At 42.5% G+C, this 19,046-nt stretch overlaps 2 protein-coding genes across 16 annotated transcripts in view; one reads left to right on the top strand and one right to left on the bottom strand.

Moving 5' to 3' along the window:
• Nucleotides 1-4,164, bottom strand: part of FMO5 (flavin containing dimethylaniline monoxygenase 5) — a 56,582-nt gene extending 52,418 nt beyond the window's left edge. The window contains exon 1 of the mRNA XM_045380513.3: nt 3,928-4,164. The gene's annotated coding sequence lies outside the window, so the exon portion shown is untranslated. The remainder of the gene's footprint in view (nt 1-3,927) is intronic.
• Nucleotides 3,618-19,046, top strand: part of CHD1L (chromodomain helicase DNA binding protein 1 like) — a 55,167-nt gene continuing 39,738 nt past the window's right edge. For 7 of the 15 annotated variants that reach the window (XR_012415633.1, XM_073997111.1, XM_065546957.1 and 4 more), the window contains exons 1-4: nt 3,795-3,945; nt 15,516-15,628; nt 17,757-17,863; nt 18,695-18,809. Coding sequence is in view for 3 of the 15 variants with exons in the window: in XM_045380098.2 (XP_045236033.2) it covers nt 3,813-3,945; nt 15,516-15,628; nt 17,757-17,863; nt 18,695-18,809 (468 nt within the window). In the remaining 12 variants the exon portion in view is untranslated. Of the gene's footprint in view, nt 3,718-3,794; nt 3,946-15,515; nt 15,629-17,756; nt 17,864-18,694; nt 18,810-19,046 lie in introns of those variants that run through there. The other 8 variants (XR_012415634.1, XM_073997119.1, XM_065546959.1 and 5 more) reach the window with 2 other exon arrangements.

Here is a 19,046-nt window from a genome sequence, read left to right as displayed (position 1 = left end):
GCAATGGGAGCAGACACCTCTTAGCCTGCAGGAACAGGAGGGGCCTTCCAGGGCCCCCATGAGTGCAGAGATGACCAGGTCTGCAGCTGTGGCTTGAGGAGCTATAGCTGCACCCAGGAGGGTGGGGCTCCTGCCTGCTCCGGGCCCCCAAAAGCACAGGGAGGCCCAGTTGGTGGACATGACTTGGGCAGCTGCAGCTGTGCCTGAGAGGGTAGGGCTCCTGCCTGCTCTCAGCCCCAAAGAGCACAAGGATGCCCAGGTCTGCAGCTGCAGCTGGGCAGCCACAGCTGTGCCTGGGGAGCAGGGAGCTCCTGCCCTGCCAGCTCAGAAGGAGGCAGGGCTTCCACCTGCTCCTGGCTCCCCCTGGCTCCATGGAGCTGGCAGCCCTGGTGTGCCACCCCCATTGCAGCTGGCTTCATGAGAGCAGCTGCTCTAGACAGGCCATCACTGCCATCAATATGTCACAAAAGTGAAATTTCCAGAGTTGGCAAACTCAAAAGCTTTCAGGGACTAGACAGGTAGATTGCATAAATGTTGTGCTGCTGGCTGGAGAACATAAAGAATGAAATTCTATGTGACCAATGTGATGGCACGGCACGACAGTCAAAAGGCATCTGGTTAAAAAGGGAAACACCATCCTTTCAAACAAAAAGACTGTGGGCAAATTTTGATGCCTACAATTTCTAAACAGTGTTCTCGAAGATTTACTTGATAATATTCCTGTTTTACAACCTTACCTTTGATAGTAAAAGGGAGTAGCAATTCTCTGAGGTGACTGGGCAAGAGTCCTATGAAACCAACTTACTTTTTTTCTATACTTCTATACTCTGGTATATTTTCCCTGGCTTTCTGGGTTCTAAATTTATTACATGTTATTTCATGACAAAGAGGTATACTGGCATTAAAAGTCAAAATACAGTTTTTCATTTCTTGCAAGAAAGAAAACCCAAGTGTTTTTCATCCCAGCACAAAAATTTTCCACCCGTGGGCACACTGACGTAATTCTAACGTACAAAGTTCCAAGTTCATTTACTCAAGAGGTCTGAATAAACGTTCACTTTGCTCACAGCTTTTGTCCGATTTCCATATCTGACTCACTAGGTGCTTCCAACTGGTGCCCTGATGTTACCTAACAGAGCAAGGACATAACGAACAGCAAACATAACTTGTTTCTTTTTTTTTTTTTTTTTTTTTTTGAGATGGAGTCTCGCTCTGTCACCCGGGCTGGAGTGCAGTGGCCGGATCTCAGCTCACTGCAAGCTCCGCCTCCCGGGTTTACGCCGTTCTCCTGCCTCAGCCTCCCAAGTAGCTGGGACTACAGGCGCCTGCCACCTTGCCCGGCTAGTTTTTTGTATTTTTTAGTAGAGACGGGGTTTCACCGTGTTAGCCAGGATGGTCTTGATCTCCTGACCTCGTAATCCGCCCGTCTCGGCCTCCCAAAGTGCTGGGATTACAGGCTTGAGCCACCGCGCCCGGCCACTTGTTTCTTAATCTGTGCTTAATCCATGTTTGTTTTGGTAATGTTTGCACATGCTAAGTTAGCATTAATCTCATGGAGTTGCTGTTGCCAAAGGACATATCCTTTCTGTGGAGGAATAAAACAAAGAATTAACAAAAACAGCATGATTGTATAACCTGAACAATGAATGAAAAATGAGTTGAGACTAAATTTTATTCTGGCAGTTAATGATGACTCATTAGAAAACACTGGACCAACTTCCTAAACTTTCTGTGCCTTGATTTGCCCATCTGTGAAATGCACTCTCTGTACCTCAAAGTTATAACAATCATATGCCCTAGACTTTAAAATTGTCCCACAGGCACCTCATTCAAACATTCAACAATATTTATTGAGTGCATACTATGTGCCCAACACTGTTGGTACAAATCCAACACACGCCACCAGTTGCTTGGGCCACATCCCTGAAACCAACCATTGCTTTTCCATTTCTACCAGACGCTCAATCAGTGAATCCTATAGGCTCTATCTTTTCAATATCTAGTATCAGACCACTACTCACCACCCCACTATCACCATGCTGGCCCCAAAACTATCAACTTGTTGCCCAGAGTACTGCAATAGTTTCCAAACTGCCTCCTTGCTTCCATCCTGATCATCTACAGATCTCTTCATGCAGTATTCAGAGCTAAACCTTTCTATGTGTCACCTCACTGGCAGACCTGGAGTCTCTCAGTTACCTTTCTTAGCTGTATTTTAGGTACCAGACTCAGTATACCAACAGTCTACTTAGCTTATAACTAGGACTGTATCATCTGGTATTCTGTTACAACCAATGTACTTTAAGTTAAAAATAATAAACAGGCTTGTATTTAAGTGGCAAGTGATTGATATGGCTGCTTTAGCAGATAAGTCTACTGGTAGAATCTAGAGGGGAGGAAATAAGTCAAACATGGAGACCAAGATGCAAAAACCACTCATGAGCAGCCACATAGGACAGAGGTCCCTCTGGAGAAGCCACCAAAGGATATAAATCTGTCTTCAGGTTTGTTTTGAGAAAACACCCAAGCAGGAAAGCTGCTGTACAAAATTACTGTTGCCCCATTATGTGACTCTGTTTTACTTTTCTCTTAGCATTAATCCTACCTGATTTTTATTCATTGCTCTTCTCCTCCTTTTAAAATATAAGCTCCAGGAGATTAGTGGCCTCTATCTTCAGTACCATAAAGAGTGCTTGGCACATAGTACATGATTCAGTCAGTATTTATGAATGACTCAAGACACAAAAATAGCTTCATAAAACAGTGCTTTGCTTGAGTTTTTATGAATAAACCAAACTGAAGTCATCCCTTTTGTAGCTCAGAACGAATTTCTCCCTTTTGTTTTAGGGGAAGATGAAAATAATGGAGGGTGCAACTTTAACATGAGTTTACTGAAGAAGGAAGCACCAAGATTAACCTAAATGAGAATACTATTCTAATGACATTAGCCAGAGAATAATATCATTCCTGTACCAGTACTGCCAATTACCATTACAAGTCACAATATCTTCATTTACAATGTGAGGACAATTATAACATCTAATTATTGGTTATTGTGAGGGTTAAATAAGAAAACATACTTAATGCCCTTAGGACACCACCTAGAACTTCATCAATAGATGCAGCTATTTTGTTATTATCATATTTATATTAGTGATGTAGTACATGATAAATCCACTCAAAGCTGATGTTGAGTCACTGAACACATGGCCCCAATCTGCTCGCCATAATGCACTCGAGATACCCACTGCAACAATGACGTCTTTGGTGATTTTAATTTACTACTATTCAGAGGTTCCCAGTTTTGGCCTACGGGTCACAGGCAGTAAGAAATGGATTTCAGGGACTAAACCAACTTATCACAACGTAAACCGATCAAGGACAGTTTGATCTTGTCATGAATCACTGGAGGGCATGGAACAAGTCCTTCTCACTTCTACAACCCCCAGGGCCCAGCGGAGTATCTGACACATGATAGTCGATATTGATTAAATAATAAATGAATGAAGAGCATATGCCACCTCCTTGACGGGCAGTTCAGGCAACCAGACGCCCTGCGCGTGATCAGACGCCTAGCGCTTCAGAAGCATAACTAGTGAGAACTGGGCGGCCCTTCCACTCCGCACTGCAAAAACTGCCTAAGTCAGAGGGTAACTGCACCAGCTCCTCTCCGGAAATCATGGCAGGACGCGCCCTCTGGCGGCGCCTCGCTCGCAGGTGGGCCCCAGCGCGCCGCCGCTCGCCCCCGCGCGTTGGGAGGTTGGGAGGGAACTGCACGCAGGGGCGCGCGGGGCGGGGCCTCTACTGGCTTGATGGAGCGCGCGGGCGCTGCCAGCCGCGGGGGCCAAGCGCCTGGCTTCTTACTGCGGCTTCATACTGAGGGCCGAGCCGAGGCTGCGCGGGCGCGGGTGCAGGAGCAGGACTTACGGCAATGGGGGCTGACAGGTGAGCGGGCTCCGGGCGGACTTCGCCCAGGCGGGCCAACCTGTTGGGACTGCCTCTTGCGGGCCGGAGGCGCAGCGGGTGGGCCGCCCTGTGGGCTGTTTACCCGCCGGCGCCAGGGCCTTCCTTCGCTCCTGCCGTGGGCGGAGAGAAACCGCGCCCGGGCCTGCTGGCCACGTCCCCCGCCTGCGCGGCGCGCGGGGCGGCGGACGCGGGATGAATGAGGTCGCAGTCCCGGGAACCAGGCCCGGCCCCCGGCCTGTGGAGGGGAAACATGGTGAGATCAGCGCCACCTGCAGGCCTCCGATGAAGAGTTGGACGGCCTGGTGCACCAAGGATGCTAGGCTTCCCGTTGCTGTTACAGTGGGTTTGGGTCCTGGCTTGGGGAGTTTATTGGTTGTTTCTGTAAAACGATCAACTCATCTCCCAGCTTCAGCTTCCCCTTTTACTGTGTGCGCGCAGTTATTGGAGAATTCGCCACTGATTAATTCTCCCAATCGAGTTACGTGCGGTAGTGAGCGGACAGACTCAAGCAAAGCACTGTTTTATGAAGCTATTTTTGTGTCTTGAGTCGTTCATAAATACTGACTGAACCACGCACTATATGCCAACTTAGCTTGTCCGCTCACTACCGCACGTAACTCGATTTATTGACACTAGCCCTTGCGGAGAGTCTGCAAAGCGCGAACCTTGCAGGCCCCGCAGCCCTGCAGCTGCACTGCTGACGGTACTTACTGCAGCCCCAGACCCCGCCCTCTTCCCGGGTCTGCGCTGACTCGCCGCTGAACCCCCAGCCTCGTTTTCCTTATTTACAAGTGGGGAACGTAGTGTGTGCTTTGTATTAACAGAATCGTGCATCAGTAATAAGAATACAGTCGTTTATTCATTACTGATTAAATGCTACTGGGAGCGTATTCTTAGGCATTGGCTACAGAGATGAGCTAAACAAATATGGACCCTTCCTACCTAGAGTTTTAGACTAGTGAGAGTGCATTTAAAAGTATAAACAATAACTTAATTGCTCAATACCATGAAAGAGTGAGATTTGTCATTCTAGGAATGAAACAAAAGGTGCAGTTCTGTGTTCAGCTTAGAAGAGAGAAGGATGAAGTTGAATGGAGAGGATGCAGATGGGAAAGAGAAAGACCTCTCCTTGATTCCCGGAGTCTGTAAGAATTTGTGGCTGTAAGGAGTATGTATGCAGTTTAAGTACGAGCTTGTCGACTGGTCTTTTTATGTTTGACTTTATCTTAAGTTGATGTTTGTGGTGTTTGCCTATTTCCTTTCAAGTGTTGGGAATGGTTCTTTAAGAACTTGTGTGAGAGAGGGCTCAGAAAAGTGTGCCAGTTGATACTTAGCTGGGGATAATATGCCGGGAGAAACGTACATATGGGCAAGTGTTTTAGTGAAAATGAGGAGACAAGAGGTTGCAAGTTTGAGTGGATGGAATGGAGTGAGTAAATTCAGAATTAAGTAGGCAAATGTGGCAGCTTGGATAAATTGGTAGTGGAGAGAAGGAAAACAAAAAAGCAGGGTCAAAGGAATAGGTACTGAATATTATAACCTGAAATTTCTATTTCTATTTACCAGAATAAACTAGTATTATGAGAAACTATTCTTCATGAGTTGGTTAAAAAAATTCTTACTGCTTTTTTTTTTCTTTTGGTTACAGAAGTAGTACATATTTTCAGTAAAACATTCAGGGAAATAGCCTATGCATAAAGAAATAAATATTAATCTCCATAATCTCCTTACTGTTAACATGTTCTCTATCCTGTATAATTTCCTTTACTTTCTGGTGGAGGGGGAAGGTGCAAAAATGGAGTTTGATGTACATGCTTTTGGGAAATCATAACTTTTTTTGTTTATCACTCAGTCTTCTTCAACGTCATTTTTAATGGTTACAGTGTTTCAGTATATGGAGGTACCATAGTTTAGACAGTCCCTCTTCTTGGTATTTATTTAAGTTCTTTTTTTTTTTTGCTATTGTAAGTAACACTAATAAATATCCTTGTAACCAAGTATTTATTATAGCTATGGACGTTTAATTCCTGAAAAGTACTATTTCTAGAATAAAGAATATGCAAAATTTTTGCTTATTTCTCCATACTCTCAGTAACACTAGTATTTTCTAATTTCAGAAGTTAACATGTTATTGTATTGTTTAATTTAATGTTTATTTGGTTACCAATATTGATGGACATTTGGATATTCATCTTTGGATCATGAAATTACCTTAGGACCTTTTTGTTTCTGGAATATGCAGACCTATTACTTCTTGCTCTTTTGCTTGCTGTTTCACTACTTGTCATCTCCCTGACAGAAGGGCAAAAGAATCTACATCTGGAGGTTAAAAAACTAAAGACTACCTTTCCCAAACCCCACCGTAGTTTGGTTGTAAATGTGACTTGGCTTTAGCCAGGCACATGACTGTGGGAGATTTGGAAGGGGAAAGTGAGGGAAAGGACTCAGAGGGGTTTGGGTTTTCTGCTTCCCTCTTGGCTACTACCTCATGGGTCTCTGGGTGGGTACAGAGCATTCATTTTGTTACCACGGTTGATAGGTTCCTGGAGCTGACGGTATGGTGGCCTCCTGGTTGGTTCCTGGCTTCCAGGTCATGGAGGTAGATACTTCCTTGGTGTGCCTGTTCTGTGGTGCTTGATTTAGCAGTTGCACCCAGAAGATCAGCCTGTTACTCCTCCAGCCCTTTCGACAATTTTGTGGTTATCTAATTCCCTGTATTACATCCTTTTCTGCCTAACCTACCAAGGGAAATTTCTGTTTTTTTGCTGTTGACTCCTAAGTGTTAAGTATTGTTATCTTTGTGGATGTAATTCCATATTATTTTTGAAAATTCAACTTTTTTTTTTTTTGAGACAGGGTCTCACTCTGTCGCCTAGGCTGGAGTGCCGTGGCCCACTGCAGCCTTGACCTGCTGGGCTTAAGTGATCCTCCCACCTCAGCCTTCTGAGTAGCTGGGACTACAGGCATGAGTCACCAGTTGTAAGAAATAATACAGAAAGATCCCATGTAACCTTTACCCAGTTTCCCCTCATGGTCACATCTTGCAGTGTGGTACACTATCACATTGTGTATGCTTGCACCGATGGTACGCTATCACAACAGGATATTGACATTGGGACAGTCAAATCCAGAACATTTTCCATCTCCACAAGGATCCCTCAACTTGCACTTTGATAGCTATACTCACCTCCCTTCTACCTCACCACTTACTTAACCCCTGGCAGCCGCTAATCTGTTATCCATTTCTATAATTTTGTCATTTTGAAAATGATATGTGAGTAAAATCATACAACATGTAGCCTTGGGGGACTGGCTTTTTTCACTCAGCATAATTCTCTGGAGATTGATCCAGGTCGTTGCATGTATCAATAGTTTCTTTTTATTGCTGAGTAGTACTCCACAGCACAGTATACCACAGTTTGTTTTACCACTCACCCACTGAAGGATATCTGAGTTGTTTATAGTTTGTGACTATTGCCAAAAAAGAAAAGAAAGATACTGTAAACATTTGTGGATAGATTTTGTATGAAAATAAATCTTCATTTCTCTGTAATAAATGCCTAGGAGTTCTGTGAGTGGGTCATATGGTAGTTGCATGTTTAGGTTTTAAAGAAATTGCCAGACTTTTTCCAAAGTAGCTGTACTATTTTACATTCCCACCAGCAATGTATGAGTGATTGAGTTTAGATTCTCTGCATCCTTGCCAGCATTTGATATTGCCACTTTTTTATATTGACTATTCTAATGTATGTGTAATGGTATCTCATTGTGGCTTAGATATGAATTTCCCTATTGGCTAATGAAATATGTAACCTTTTTGATAAAATGTCTTCTTCTGTCTTTTGCCCATTTTAAAATAGGATCCTTTGTTGTTGTTTTTTTTTCCACTGTTGAGTTTTGACACACTCTAGTCTTTATATACTCTAGATACTGGTATTTTCTCAGATATATGTCTTACAAAATATCAGGGGAAACCCCGCCCCTGATATTCAACGTGTGTTCTTTTCTATTTCCCTAAGCGTTGTCTGGTCTGAGAAATAAAGGGAAAGAGTACAAAAGGAGAAAATTTAAAGCTGGGTGACCAGGGGAGACATCACATGTCGGCAGGTTGCGTGATGCTCCCTGAGCCGTAAAACCAGCAAGTTTTTATTAGCAATTTTCAAAAGGGGAGGGAGTGTACAAATAGGGTGTGGGTCACAGAAATCACGTGCTTCACAAGGTAATATCACAAAGCAAATGGAGGCAGGGCGAGATCATAGGACCACAGGATGGGGTGAAATTAAAATTACTAATGAAGTTTTGGGCATGCATTGCCATTGATAACATCTTATTAGGTGACAGGGTTTGAGAGCAGACAACCTGTCTGACCAAAATTTATTAGGCGGGAATTTCCTTGTCCTAATAAGCCTGGGAGCGCTACAGGAGACCGGGGCTTATTTCATCCCTTTGCCCCCGACTGTAAAAGGCAGCCACCCCTAAAGCAGCCATTTCTGAGGCCTACCCTCAGGGGCCATTCTCTTTCTCAGGGATGTTCCTTGCTGAGAAAAAGAATTCAGCGATATTTCTCCTATTTGCTTTTGAAGGAAGAGAAATATGACTCTGTTCCGCCCAGCTCACCGGCAGTCAGAGTTTAAGGTTATCTCTCTTGTTCCCTGAACATTGCTGTTATCCTGTTCTTTTTTCAAGGTGCCCAGATTTCATATTGTTCAAACACACATGCTCTACAATTTGTGCAATTAACGCACTCATCACAGGGTCCTGAGGCGACATATATCCTTCTCAGCTTATGAAGATGACGGGATTAAGAGATTAAAGATAGGCATAGGAAATCACAAGGGTATCGACTGGGGAAGTGATAAGTGTCCATGAAATCTTCACAATTTATGTTCAGAGATTGCAGTAAAGACAGGTGTAAGAAATTATAAAAGTATTAATTTGGGGAACTAATAAATGTCCATGAAATCTTCACAATTTATGTTCTTCTGCCGTGGCTTCAGCCGGTCCCTCCATTTGGGGTCCCTGAGTTCCTACAACAACAAAATTTTAAATTTTGGCTAAAATTTATCAATTTATCAATTTTTTTTCTCTTACGGATAGTTTTCTTGTGGTTTGGTGTCAAATATAAGAACTCATTGCCTACTCCTAGATCCTAAGGAGTTCTTCCCTAAAAGCTTTACAGTTTCTTATTTAAGTCCATGATCTACTTTGAGTTAATTTTTATTGCACAAATTTTGATATGTTGTATTTCCATTTTTATTTAGTTCAGTGTATTTATTTCCCTGGAGACTTCCTCTTTTGATGGACTGTTTAGAAAGAAGTGTGTTGTCTAGGTTCCAAGTGTTGAGAGATTTGCCTCTAATGTTTCTGTCCATGAATTCTAATTTTATTACATTGTGGTCAGAGAACATACACTCTACAATTTCAGTTCTTTTAAATGTGTTAAGGTTTTCTGGCTCTCCTTTAGTTTGGATATGGATTACTTGTTCCCACCAAATACCATGTTGAAATTTGATCTCCAATGTTGGAGGTGGGGCCTAGTGAAAGGTGTTTAAGTCATGGGGGCAAATCCTCCCTGAATAGATTAATGCTGTCCCTGAGCGGGGAGCAGAGAGAGTGAGCAACTTCTTACTTTTTAGCTTCCAGAAAGCTGGTTGTTAAAAAGAGCCTGGCATTCCCCACCCCTTTCTTCCTCTCTCACCATGTGATCTCTGTACATGCCAGCCCCACTTCCCCTTCTGCCATTAGTGGAAACAGTCTGAAGCCCTCACCTGAAGCAGATGTTGGTGCCATGCTTCTTGTACAGTCTGTAGAGACATGAGCCAAATAAATCTCTTTTATTTATAAATTATCCAACCTTGAGTATTCCATAGCAACACTAAATTGACTAAGACAGGCCCTGAATATGTTGTATGGTCCATGGCACTTGAAAAGAATGTGTATTCTCCTGTGTTTGGGTATCAGCAGAGCTTCATTCCTTTCTGGAGGCTCTAGGGGAGAATATATTTCGCAGCATCCAGAGGCTGCCCACATTACTTGACTCCTGGCCCCTTTCCTCCAACTTCAAAGCCAGCAACATTTCATCTCTTTGATCCTTCTCTAGCCAGCTTCCTCTCTAACCACAGCTGTTAAAGATTCTCCGAATGATGCATGTGATTAGATTGTATGTCCATTGCATTATCCAGGCCCACCTGGATAATTCAGAATACTCTTCCCATCTCAGGCCCCTTAGCCTTAATTATATGTTCAGAATGCCTTTTGCCATGTAAGGTAACATGCTCACTGATGCCAGGGTCAGGGCTTGGACATCTTTGTGAGGGCCACTATTTTGTCTACCACTTCATCCTTTTACTTTTCACTTTTTTGATTATTTTTGGGTTGAATTTCTTGTAGACAATTTATAATTGGGTTATGTTTAAAATCCACTCTGGAAGTCTTTGTCTTTTTTTTGTTTTTGTTTTTTTTTTTGAGATGGAGTTTTGCTCTTGTTGCCCAGGCTGTACTACAATGGCGTGATCTCGGCTCACCGTAACCTCCTGCCTCCCAGGTTCAAGTGATTCTCCTGCCTCAGCTTCCTAAGTAGCTGGGATTACAGGCATGCGCCAGCACACCTGGCTAATTTTGTATTTTTAGTATAGAGACAGGGTTTCTTCATGTTGGCCAGGCTGGTCTTGAACTCCCTACCTCAGGTGATCCTCTCGCGTCAGCCTCCCAAAGTGCTGGGATGACAGGTGTGAGCCACTGTGCCCAGCCAAGTCTTTGTCTTTTAATTGGTATACTTATACCATTTATGTTTCATGTAATTATTACTGTGAGCTTAACTCTGCCATCTTATTTTTATTGTTTTTAATTTATCTGTTTTTGTTTTCTTTTTCTTGCCTTCTTGTGAATTATTTGAACATTTTTTAGAATTTTAGTTTTATTTACAGTGTTTTTTAGTTTATCTCTTTGTATAGCTTTTTAGTGGTCGTTACAGGTATTGTATATAAATGTATGTGTGTGTGTATAAAATCACAGACTACTGTCATTTTACCTATTTGAGTAAAGTACGGAAACATAACTTCCCTTTATATAAACATTACTTCCCTAAATATTTATCTTCCCTTTATATTTTTAGCTTTACCTTCTGTTTATAATTGTCTTAAATATTTCCTTTATATACCTTTAGAACCACATCAGACACTGTTATAATCTTTGCTTCAGCTGTCAAACATAATTTTAAAAACTCAAGAAAAGGAAAACCTGTTGTATTTACACATATTTTTGAATGCTGCATTCTCACATTCTTCTTGATGTTCCAAGGTTCCATCTTTTATCATTTCCTTTTTTTTCCAAGGGCCTCCTTTAGTCATTCTTTGAGGGTAGGTTTGTTGATGATAAATTCTTTGTTTTCCTTCATCTGAGAATTTCCTCTTCATTCCTGAATACTATTTTTCTTGATTACAGGAGTCTGGATTGGCGGTTCTTTTCTTTCAGTATTTGAAACATGTTGTGCCATTTCTTTCTGGCCTTTAAGATTTCTGACAAGAAATCTGCTTGCATTTGAATAGTTTTTCCTCTTTAAGTAAGGTAGTGTTTGGTTTTTTGTTTTGGCTGCATCTAAGATGTTTTCTTTGTCTTTTGTTTGCAGCATTTTAATAATTACATACCTTGGTGTGTATTTCTTTGGTTTTTTTTTTTTTTTTTGAGACAGAGACTCTCCTTGTCACCATGCTGGAGTGCAGTGGCGCTATCTTGGCTCGCTGCAACCTCTGCCTCCTGGGTTCAAGCGATTTTCCTGCCTCAGCCTCCTGAGTAGCTGGGATTACAGGCACCCACCACCACACCCAGCTAATTTTTGTATTTTTAGTAGAGACGGGGTTTCACCATGTTGGCCAGGCTGGTCTCAATCTCTTGACCTCATGATCTGCTTGCCTCGGCCTCCCGAAGTGCTGGCATTACAGGGGTGAGTCACCACGCCTGGCAGGATTTTGTTATGTTTGCAGTTTACTCAGTTTCTTGAAACTGTAAGTCTTTAGCCAGATTCAGGAAGTTTTCAGCTGTTACTTATTTAAGTACTTTTTCAGCCCTATCCTCCTTCACCTTTTTTTATTGGACACCATTGAACAAATGTAAGATCTTTTGTGGTAGTCCTGAAGGTCCTGAGGTTCATTTGTTTTCAGTCTGCTTTCTCTCTCTTCTGATTGTAATCTCTGTCTAACTTCTGTTCTGTAGAGTTCACTGATTCTTTCCTCACTTCCTTCCATTCTGCTGTTGATGCCATCAACAGCATCAGTAGCCTTTTATTTTGGTTAGCGTATTTTTCAGTTTTAAAACTTCCACTTGGTCTTTCTTTATATCTTTTATTTCTTTGCCGAGATTTCTGTTTCTTACCCGAGGTTTTCTGTTTTTTCAATTGCTCAAGTGCATCCATAACTACTTGTTGAAGCATTTTATCATTACTGCTTTAAGGTCTTTGTCAGATAATTCTACCGTCTGTGTCATCTGGGTGTTGGCACCTATTGATTATCTTTTTTCGTTCAGTTTAAAATCTTCCCAGTTCTTGATATAATGAATGATTTTTATAATAATTAGAGCCAGGCGTGTTTTTTTTTTTTTTTTTTTTTTTAAAATCATGTTCAAACCTCCTGTTTGACTGTCTTTGTCTGATGCTGCTCTGGCAGGGGAAGAGGGTCTGCTGCCTTGTTATTGCCAGGTGGGGATAGAAGTCCAGGCTCCCCCTTCAGCCTCTGTCCACATCTGGGGATTGGGAAGGGGCTCCTCCTTCCTGCTGGGCGAGGGTGGGAGTTGTGGCTCCCTCCCGAGTCTCTACTGATCCTGCAGGTGAAGGCCAAGGGGTAGGGCCTTGTTACTGGTTGGTGGGGATAAAAATCCCAGCTCCCTACTTGGCCTTCTCTTATACCATCCTGGCTGGGGTGCTGGGGCACTCGTTATAGCTATAGGTGAGAAGTCTATGCTTTCCACTTGGCCTTTGCTGGTGGGGACCACAGGTTTATTCCTGTGCTGTTTACTAGAATAGAGCAGTTATTATCTAAAAGTTTCCTGTCTTGCTAGGCTGCCATTTTCTAGCAGGAGCAGGCTTGTGAGGGATGGGGGTGGGATGGTTTGGCTGTGTCCCCAACTAAATCTCGCCTTGAATTGTAATAATCTCCACGTGTCAAAAGTGGTGCCAGGTGGAGATATTTGAATCATGGGGTCAGTTCCCCCATATTATTCTCGTGGTAGTGAAGAAATCTCACAAGATCTGATGGTTTTATAAATGGGAGTTCCCTGCACAAGCTCTCTTGTCTGCTGCCATGTAAGATGTGGCTTTGCCCCTCATTTGCCTTCCACCGTGATTGTGAGGCCTCTCCATCCAGTGGAACTGTAAGTCAATTAAACCTCTTTCCTTTATAAATTACCCAATCTCAGGTATTTTTTTTTTTTTTTTTTTTTTTTTTTTTGAGACGGAGTCTGGCCCTGTCGCCCAGGCTGGAGTGCAGTGGCCGGATCTCAGCTCACTGCAAGCTCCGCCTCCCGGGTTTGCTGCCATTCTCCTGCCTCAGCCTCCCGAGTAGCTGGGACTACAGGCGCCCGCCACCTCGCCGGGCTAGTTTTTTGTATTTTTTAGTAGAGACGGGGTTTCACTGTGTTAGCCAGGATGGTCTCGATCTCCTGACCTCGTGATCCACCCGTCTCGGCCTCCCAAAGTGCTGGGATTACAGGCTTGAGCCACCGCGCCCGGCCAATCTCAGGTATTATTAGCAGCATGAGAAGAGACTAATATGTGGGGGGTTGTTCTGATTTTGGTTTTGGTCTACATCAGTTGGTGTTTCCGGTTTGCTGATTTCTTGACCTGTCAGACTGGGATATATAAAGCAAAAATAAATTCCAGGGAACTTACTACCCTGTCCTTCCTCAGGTCTCAAGGTCCCTAGCTAGTCTGCTTCTTCACTGCAGCTTTCAGAGTTTTTTTTTTTTTTGAGACGGAGTCTTGCTCTGTTGCCCAGGCTGAGTGCAGTGGCGCAATCTCGGCTCACTGCAAGCTCCGCCTCCTGGATTCACGCCATTCTCCTGCCTCAGCCTCCCGAATAGCTGGGACTACAGGCGCCCACCACCACGCCGGCTAATTTTTTTGTATTTTTAGTAGAGACGGGGTTTCACCGTGTTAGCCAGGATGGTCTTGATCTCCTGACCTCGTGATCTGCCTGCCTCGACCTCCCAAAGTGCTGGGATTACAGGCGTGAGCCACCGCGCCCGGCAGCTTTCAGAGTTTTGTGCTTGCTTTCTGTAGCATGTCTAGGGTTTTTATTTGTAGTTAGCAAGAGGAATAAGGGAAAATAAGTATACTCCCATCAGAAATAGAAATCTGTGAATTTTCTAATTTATAAAACGGGGATAATACCTACTCCATAGAACCATTATAAGCATTAAATGAGATACTGTAATTTATTTATTATTATTATTTTTTGAGACAGAGTCTCACTCTGTTGCCGAGGCTGTAGTGCAGTGGCGCGATCTCAGTTCACTACAACCTCTGCCTCCTGGATTCAAGCAATTCCCCCTGCCCCAGCCTCCCAAGTAGCTAGGATCACAGGCGTGCACCACCATGCCCAGCTAATTTTTGTATTATTTAGTAGAGACAGGGTTTCATCATGTTGGCTAGGCTGGTCTTAATCTCCTGACCTCAGGTGATCTGCCCGCCTCAGCCTCCCAAAATGCTGGGATCACAGGCATGAGCCTCAGCACCTGGCCTGAGATACTGTAATTTATGTAAAGTGTTTACTGCTCCTTTGGTATTTGTAAGTGCCTAAGAAAAAATAACTTATTTTTAAAATTTTGTACAATTAATATATATTTTGAAGATTTTTTAAAGGTATAAGTTCAACCAGAAAGTTATGTTTTTGCTAATAGTTCTTATATGAAGTATGTTTAGGGTTTTTCACCTTCCCAAGATATGGCTATTCTTTGAAATCGGATTTTTTTCACCAAGGGAAAGAGAAAAGAGAGTCAGTAAGCTCCATATTAATTTCACACGTTTTCTGCCATCCCTGTACACAGTTAAGCACCCTTTGTGAAACATCATTTCCATTTTTAAAAACAGCGCTTCTGTGTTGAAGCGTTATTCAATGTAGTCCTAAGTTTTTTCCTTTAGCATTGATGACATATTTAAATGGGTGCAATTAAGCAAGCAGACACATGTACAATCCATGTGTTGTTGCTCTTTGTTCAGTTGTATCAGTAATGCCTCATTTCCCAGAATGGACACTGGTGTGAGTCTCAGGCAGTATAGAGGCCAGATCCCAAGTTGACTTTCTCATCTATCAAGTGAATCAGGTAACAATGACGGGCTACTTTGGGGCTTTGAATATAAAGGTGAATAAGTCTGCTCAAAAAGTAGTTTGGAAGTCAGCAGATTTTTAGATATCCATAACTCCTCAGCAAAAGATATGGCCAGTGAGGTTTAGAGTTACGTGAATTTAGGCTGTGTTCCTCATTCAAACTCTTAGAACATTGCCTGTGCATGTACTGAAATGTCTGCTCTTCGGATTTGCTTTATTTTTTGTTTCTAGGGATTCACCTACGCTCTTATCAACTGGAGGGAGTAAACTGGCTCGCCCAGCGCTTCCATTGTCAGAATGGCTGTATCCTGGGAGATGAGATGGGCCTGGGGAAGACATGCCAGGTGTGTTACGATGAGACGAGTACTGCACACCGCCACTGCGGTACCTCCTTATAACTCATTCTGGAGCTGAGAGCTCTGGAGCTAAAACAAAGCTCAGTTTCACAGATGTCCCTGGGATCCAGGCTAACTGGCTCTTGCACCGGGAAAGGGCCTTCCCTGTGGTCTTCTCTGCCTCAGTCATTGCAGTTGCCCTGTTGACTTTATTCAGGGCCAGCAAATGCTACTTGTCCTTTCCTCAGATGTTCACATAGCTCTGCTTTAAGCTCTCTAAAAAGATACCACCTCCAAATTTGTTTTGCTCAAATTTTGTTTAGACTTTTTGCATCTATGTTCATGAAAGACATTGGTCTGTAATTTTCTTGTAGTGTCATTATCTAATTTTAGTATTGGGGTAAAACTGGCCTTGTAGAATGAGTTGAGAAGTATGCCCTTCTCTTCCATTTTCTGGAAGAGTTTATGTAGAATTGCTGTAATTTCTTCCTTAAATTCTTGCTAGAATTCACTAGTGACTCCACACTTGTTTTGTAGACATACCTGGATTATAGAATAAAAGATAAACTTTCTTGAAATTGCATCCTCAGGAAAAGCTAGACTGAATGGTTTTAATTCATTAAGTCACTTATTAAAGAATGGTTCCAGGCACAGTTTGGGCTGAGAAAACATAGATAATTTAAAAAGAAAATTATTTCTGTTATAAAAACTACCTACCACCCTGTAATGTAAGCACTCTAACCATAACCATGAATTGCAATGAATGTTTTGCATGATTGAACTTTTGTTTTTGAGACAAGGTCTTGCTCTGTCACCCAGGCTGGAATTCAGTGGCATGATCTTGGCTTACTGCAACCTCTGCCTCCCAGGCTCAAGGAATCCTTGGTCTCCTGAGTAGCTGGGACTACAGGCGCAGGCCACCATGCACAGCTTATTTTTAATTTTTTTTTTGTAGAGATGAGGTCTCACTGTGTTGCCCAGGCTGGCCTTGAACTTACGGGCTCAAGTGATCCTCCTGCCTCAGCCTCCCAAAGTGCTGGGATTACAGGTGTGAGCCACTGCACCCAGCCCGTGGTTGAAATTATAGTGCATATATAGTTTGTATTTTGTTAATCTAGCAGTGTCACTATAATGTTTTGCTTTGTTATATTCTTCACAATCATTATCAACATTGCATAATATTCCATCAAGAGAATTTATAATTTACTTAAATGTTCTACAGATGAGAAACGATGATTCCTCCTCTTTTTGTGCTGTTTAATCTTGATGGAACATCCTTGTGCTTGTAGCTTTCTCAGGATTTTGAATTATATCCTTAGGACAGATTTTTCTCAGAAATAGCTCAGCATTTGAAGATGGAGTCTGTTGACACATTTTTGTTTTAAAATAGGTTATTTTCTCTGTATATTACAGCAACATTCAAGTCATAAGGTGTACTAGAATCTTCTGAAGTATGCTCATTTGCCTTTACCAGTATTTCCATTTTATGCCCTTCCTTAAGCTTAGGAGGATCATGTATTATCTGTTTTCCCCGTTAGAATCTGTCCTCCAGGAGGGCTGGGGGTTTGTCTGTTTTGTTCACTGTTGTATCACTGGCGTATAGAACAGTGCCTAACAAATAGAAGACACCCTGTAAATACATATGGAAGAAAGGAAAACAGTAGGGGAAGGTGGGAGGAAGTGAGAGAGGAAGGAAAGCATCCTCCCTCGGGAAAGCCTGGCAGGCAGCAGAGGGCCACCATGCGATTGGTGGTTTTTACAGTCATATCTTGGCACTTCTTGCTTAATATTTTCAGTTATTGCAGATCTTGGTCATCAGTTGGATTTTCATTGATTTTTATTGTCTTTCCTGACTTTTTCTTTACAGTAGAGGTTCAATTACCTAAACATTGAGCCTCATTGCTTGTTAACTACTGAAGTAATTGAGTTCCATAAATTTCCGTGGCAAGTATATTGAGGCTTACATGATTTCGCTCTACGAATGGATTACTCTTCTAATGTGCGGAAGATTGTACGATATTTCTTTGTAAAACAAGTCTTACACAAGAGTGTGTGTTCCCTACAGGGTTGTGGGTACTTCATGGTTGTTTCTCATGGAGAAATGTGATCAAAACTGCCTTCTTTTTCTGTGTTCCAGACTATTGCTCTCTTAATTTATTTGGCAGGAAGATTAAATGATGAAGGACCATTTCTGATTCTTTGTCCCTTGTCTGTTTTGAGCAACTGGAAAGAAGAAATGCAAAGGTACAGAGTAGATGTAGCTGAAATTTTATTGTTTATCTTCATTAAGATTTTTTTTTCTGGATGATGTATAAAATATGATAAAACAACCTATTGTTGGAATTAGTAAGTTTATTCCAGAAAACTTTGCACTTACGCAGTGTAGGTAGACACTGAGGATATAATAGGGGAAGAATAATTGGCAATTTAAAGGTCAGTAATCGTTTATAGTAAGTATTGAACTTAGAAGCCATTTTTTGTTTTGTTTTTGTTTGTTTTTTTCTTTTGAGATGGAGTTTCACTCTTGTTGCCCAGGCTGGCGCGCAACGGCACGATCTTGGCTTACTGCCACCTCCACCTCCTACGTTCACATGATTCTCCTGCCTCAGCCTCCCAAGTAGCTGAGATTACAGGCATGCACCACCACGCCCAGCTAATTTTGTATTTTTAGTAGAGACGGGGTTTCTCCATGTTGGTCAGGCTGGTCTCGAACTCCCGACCTCATGTGATCCACCTGCCTCAGCTTCCCAAAGTGTTGGGATGACAGGTGTGAGCCACCGTGCCCGGCCTATTTTTCATAGTGACGTAGCAAGTAACTAATGTGGAAGAGATCGTTTTATTTTTAGAGTCAGCACAAGACCTTTTTAGATCTGATCCCTTTACCTGTTCACATAGGAACTTGCTCTGAGGTTCAACCATTACTTTAGATATGATTCAGAGCCCTAAGACTCTGGTTGTAGGACCTCATGAGGTCGGCACATTGCAATCCTCCCATGAAATGTGATTTTCCAGATATGTACATGCTGTCATATGGATCTAGTGTTTATGTTCATCTACTTCTTTTCTTGGTTTCAGATTTGCTCCAAGTCTTTCCTGTGTAACATACGCAGGCGACAAGGAGGAAAGAGCCTGCCTTCAGCAAGACCTGAAACAGGAGTCACATTTTCATGTGCTACTGACTACCTACGAGGTATTCATTTGTTTCTCTATAGCAAGAACTCCTAACCTATGACCTTAGAATTTGTAGAGTCTGCTGAAATTATATTTAAGTTTTGTTGAGAGCACACAGTTTTCTGGGCAGGGAGTCTGCCTTCATCAGAGTCTCAAAAGAGGGCTGTGACCAAAAGAAGTGAAGGATCATTGCCCTTCAAATTAGTTCAATCTTTTCCTTTCTTGGTGGATCAAGGGGGAAGGCTTCTCAAGGAGG

Source organism: Macaca fascicularis, chromosome 1, assembly GCF_037993035.2.
Source record: "Macaca fascicularis isolate 582-1 chromosome 1, T2T-MFA8v1.1".
Lineage (NCBI taxonomy): Eukaryota > Metazoa > Chordata > Mammalia > Primates > Cercopithecidae > Macaca > Macaca fascicularis.
The sequence above is the reverse complement of the archived record's forward strand: the minus strand, read 5'-3'. Positions and strand labels throughout refer to the sequence as shown.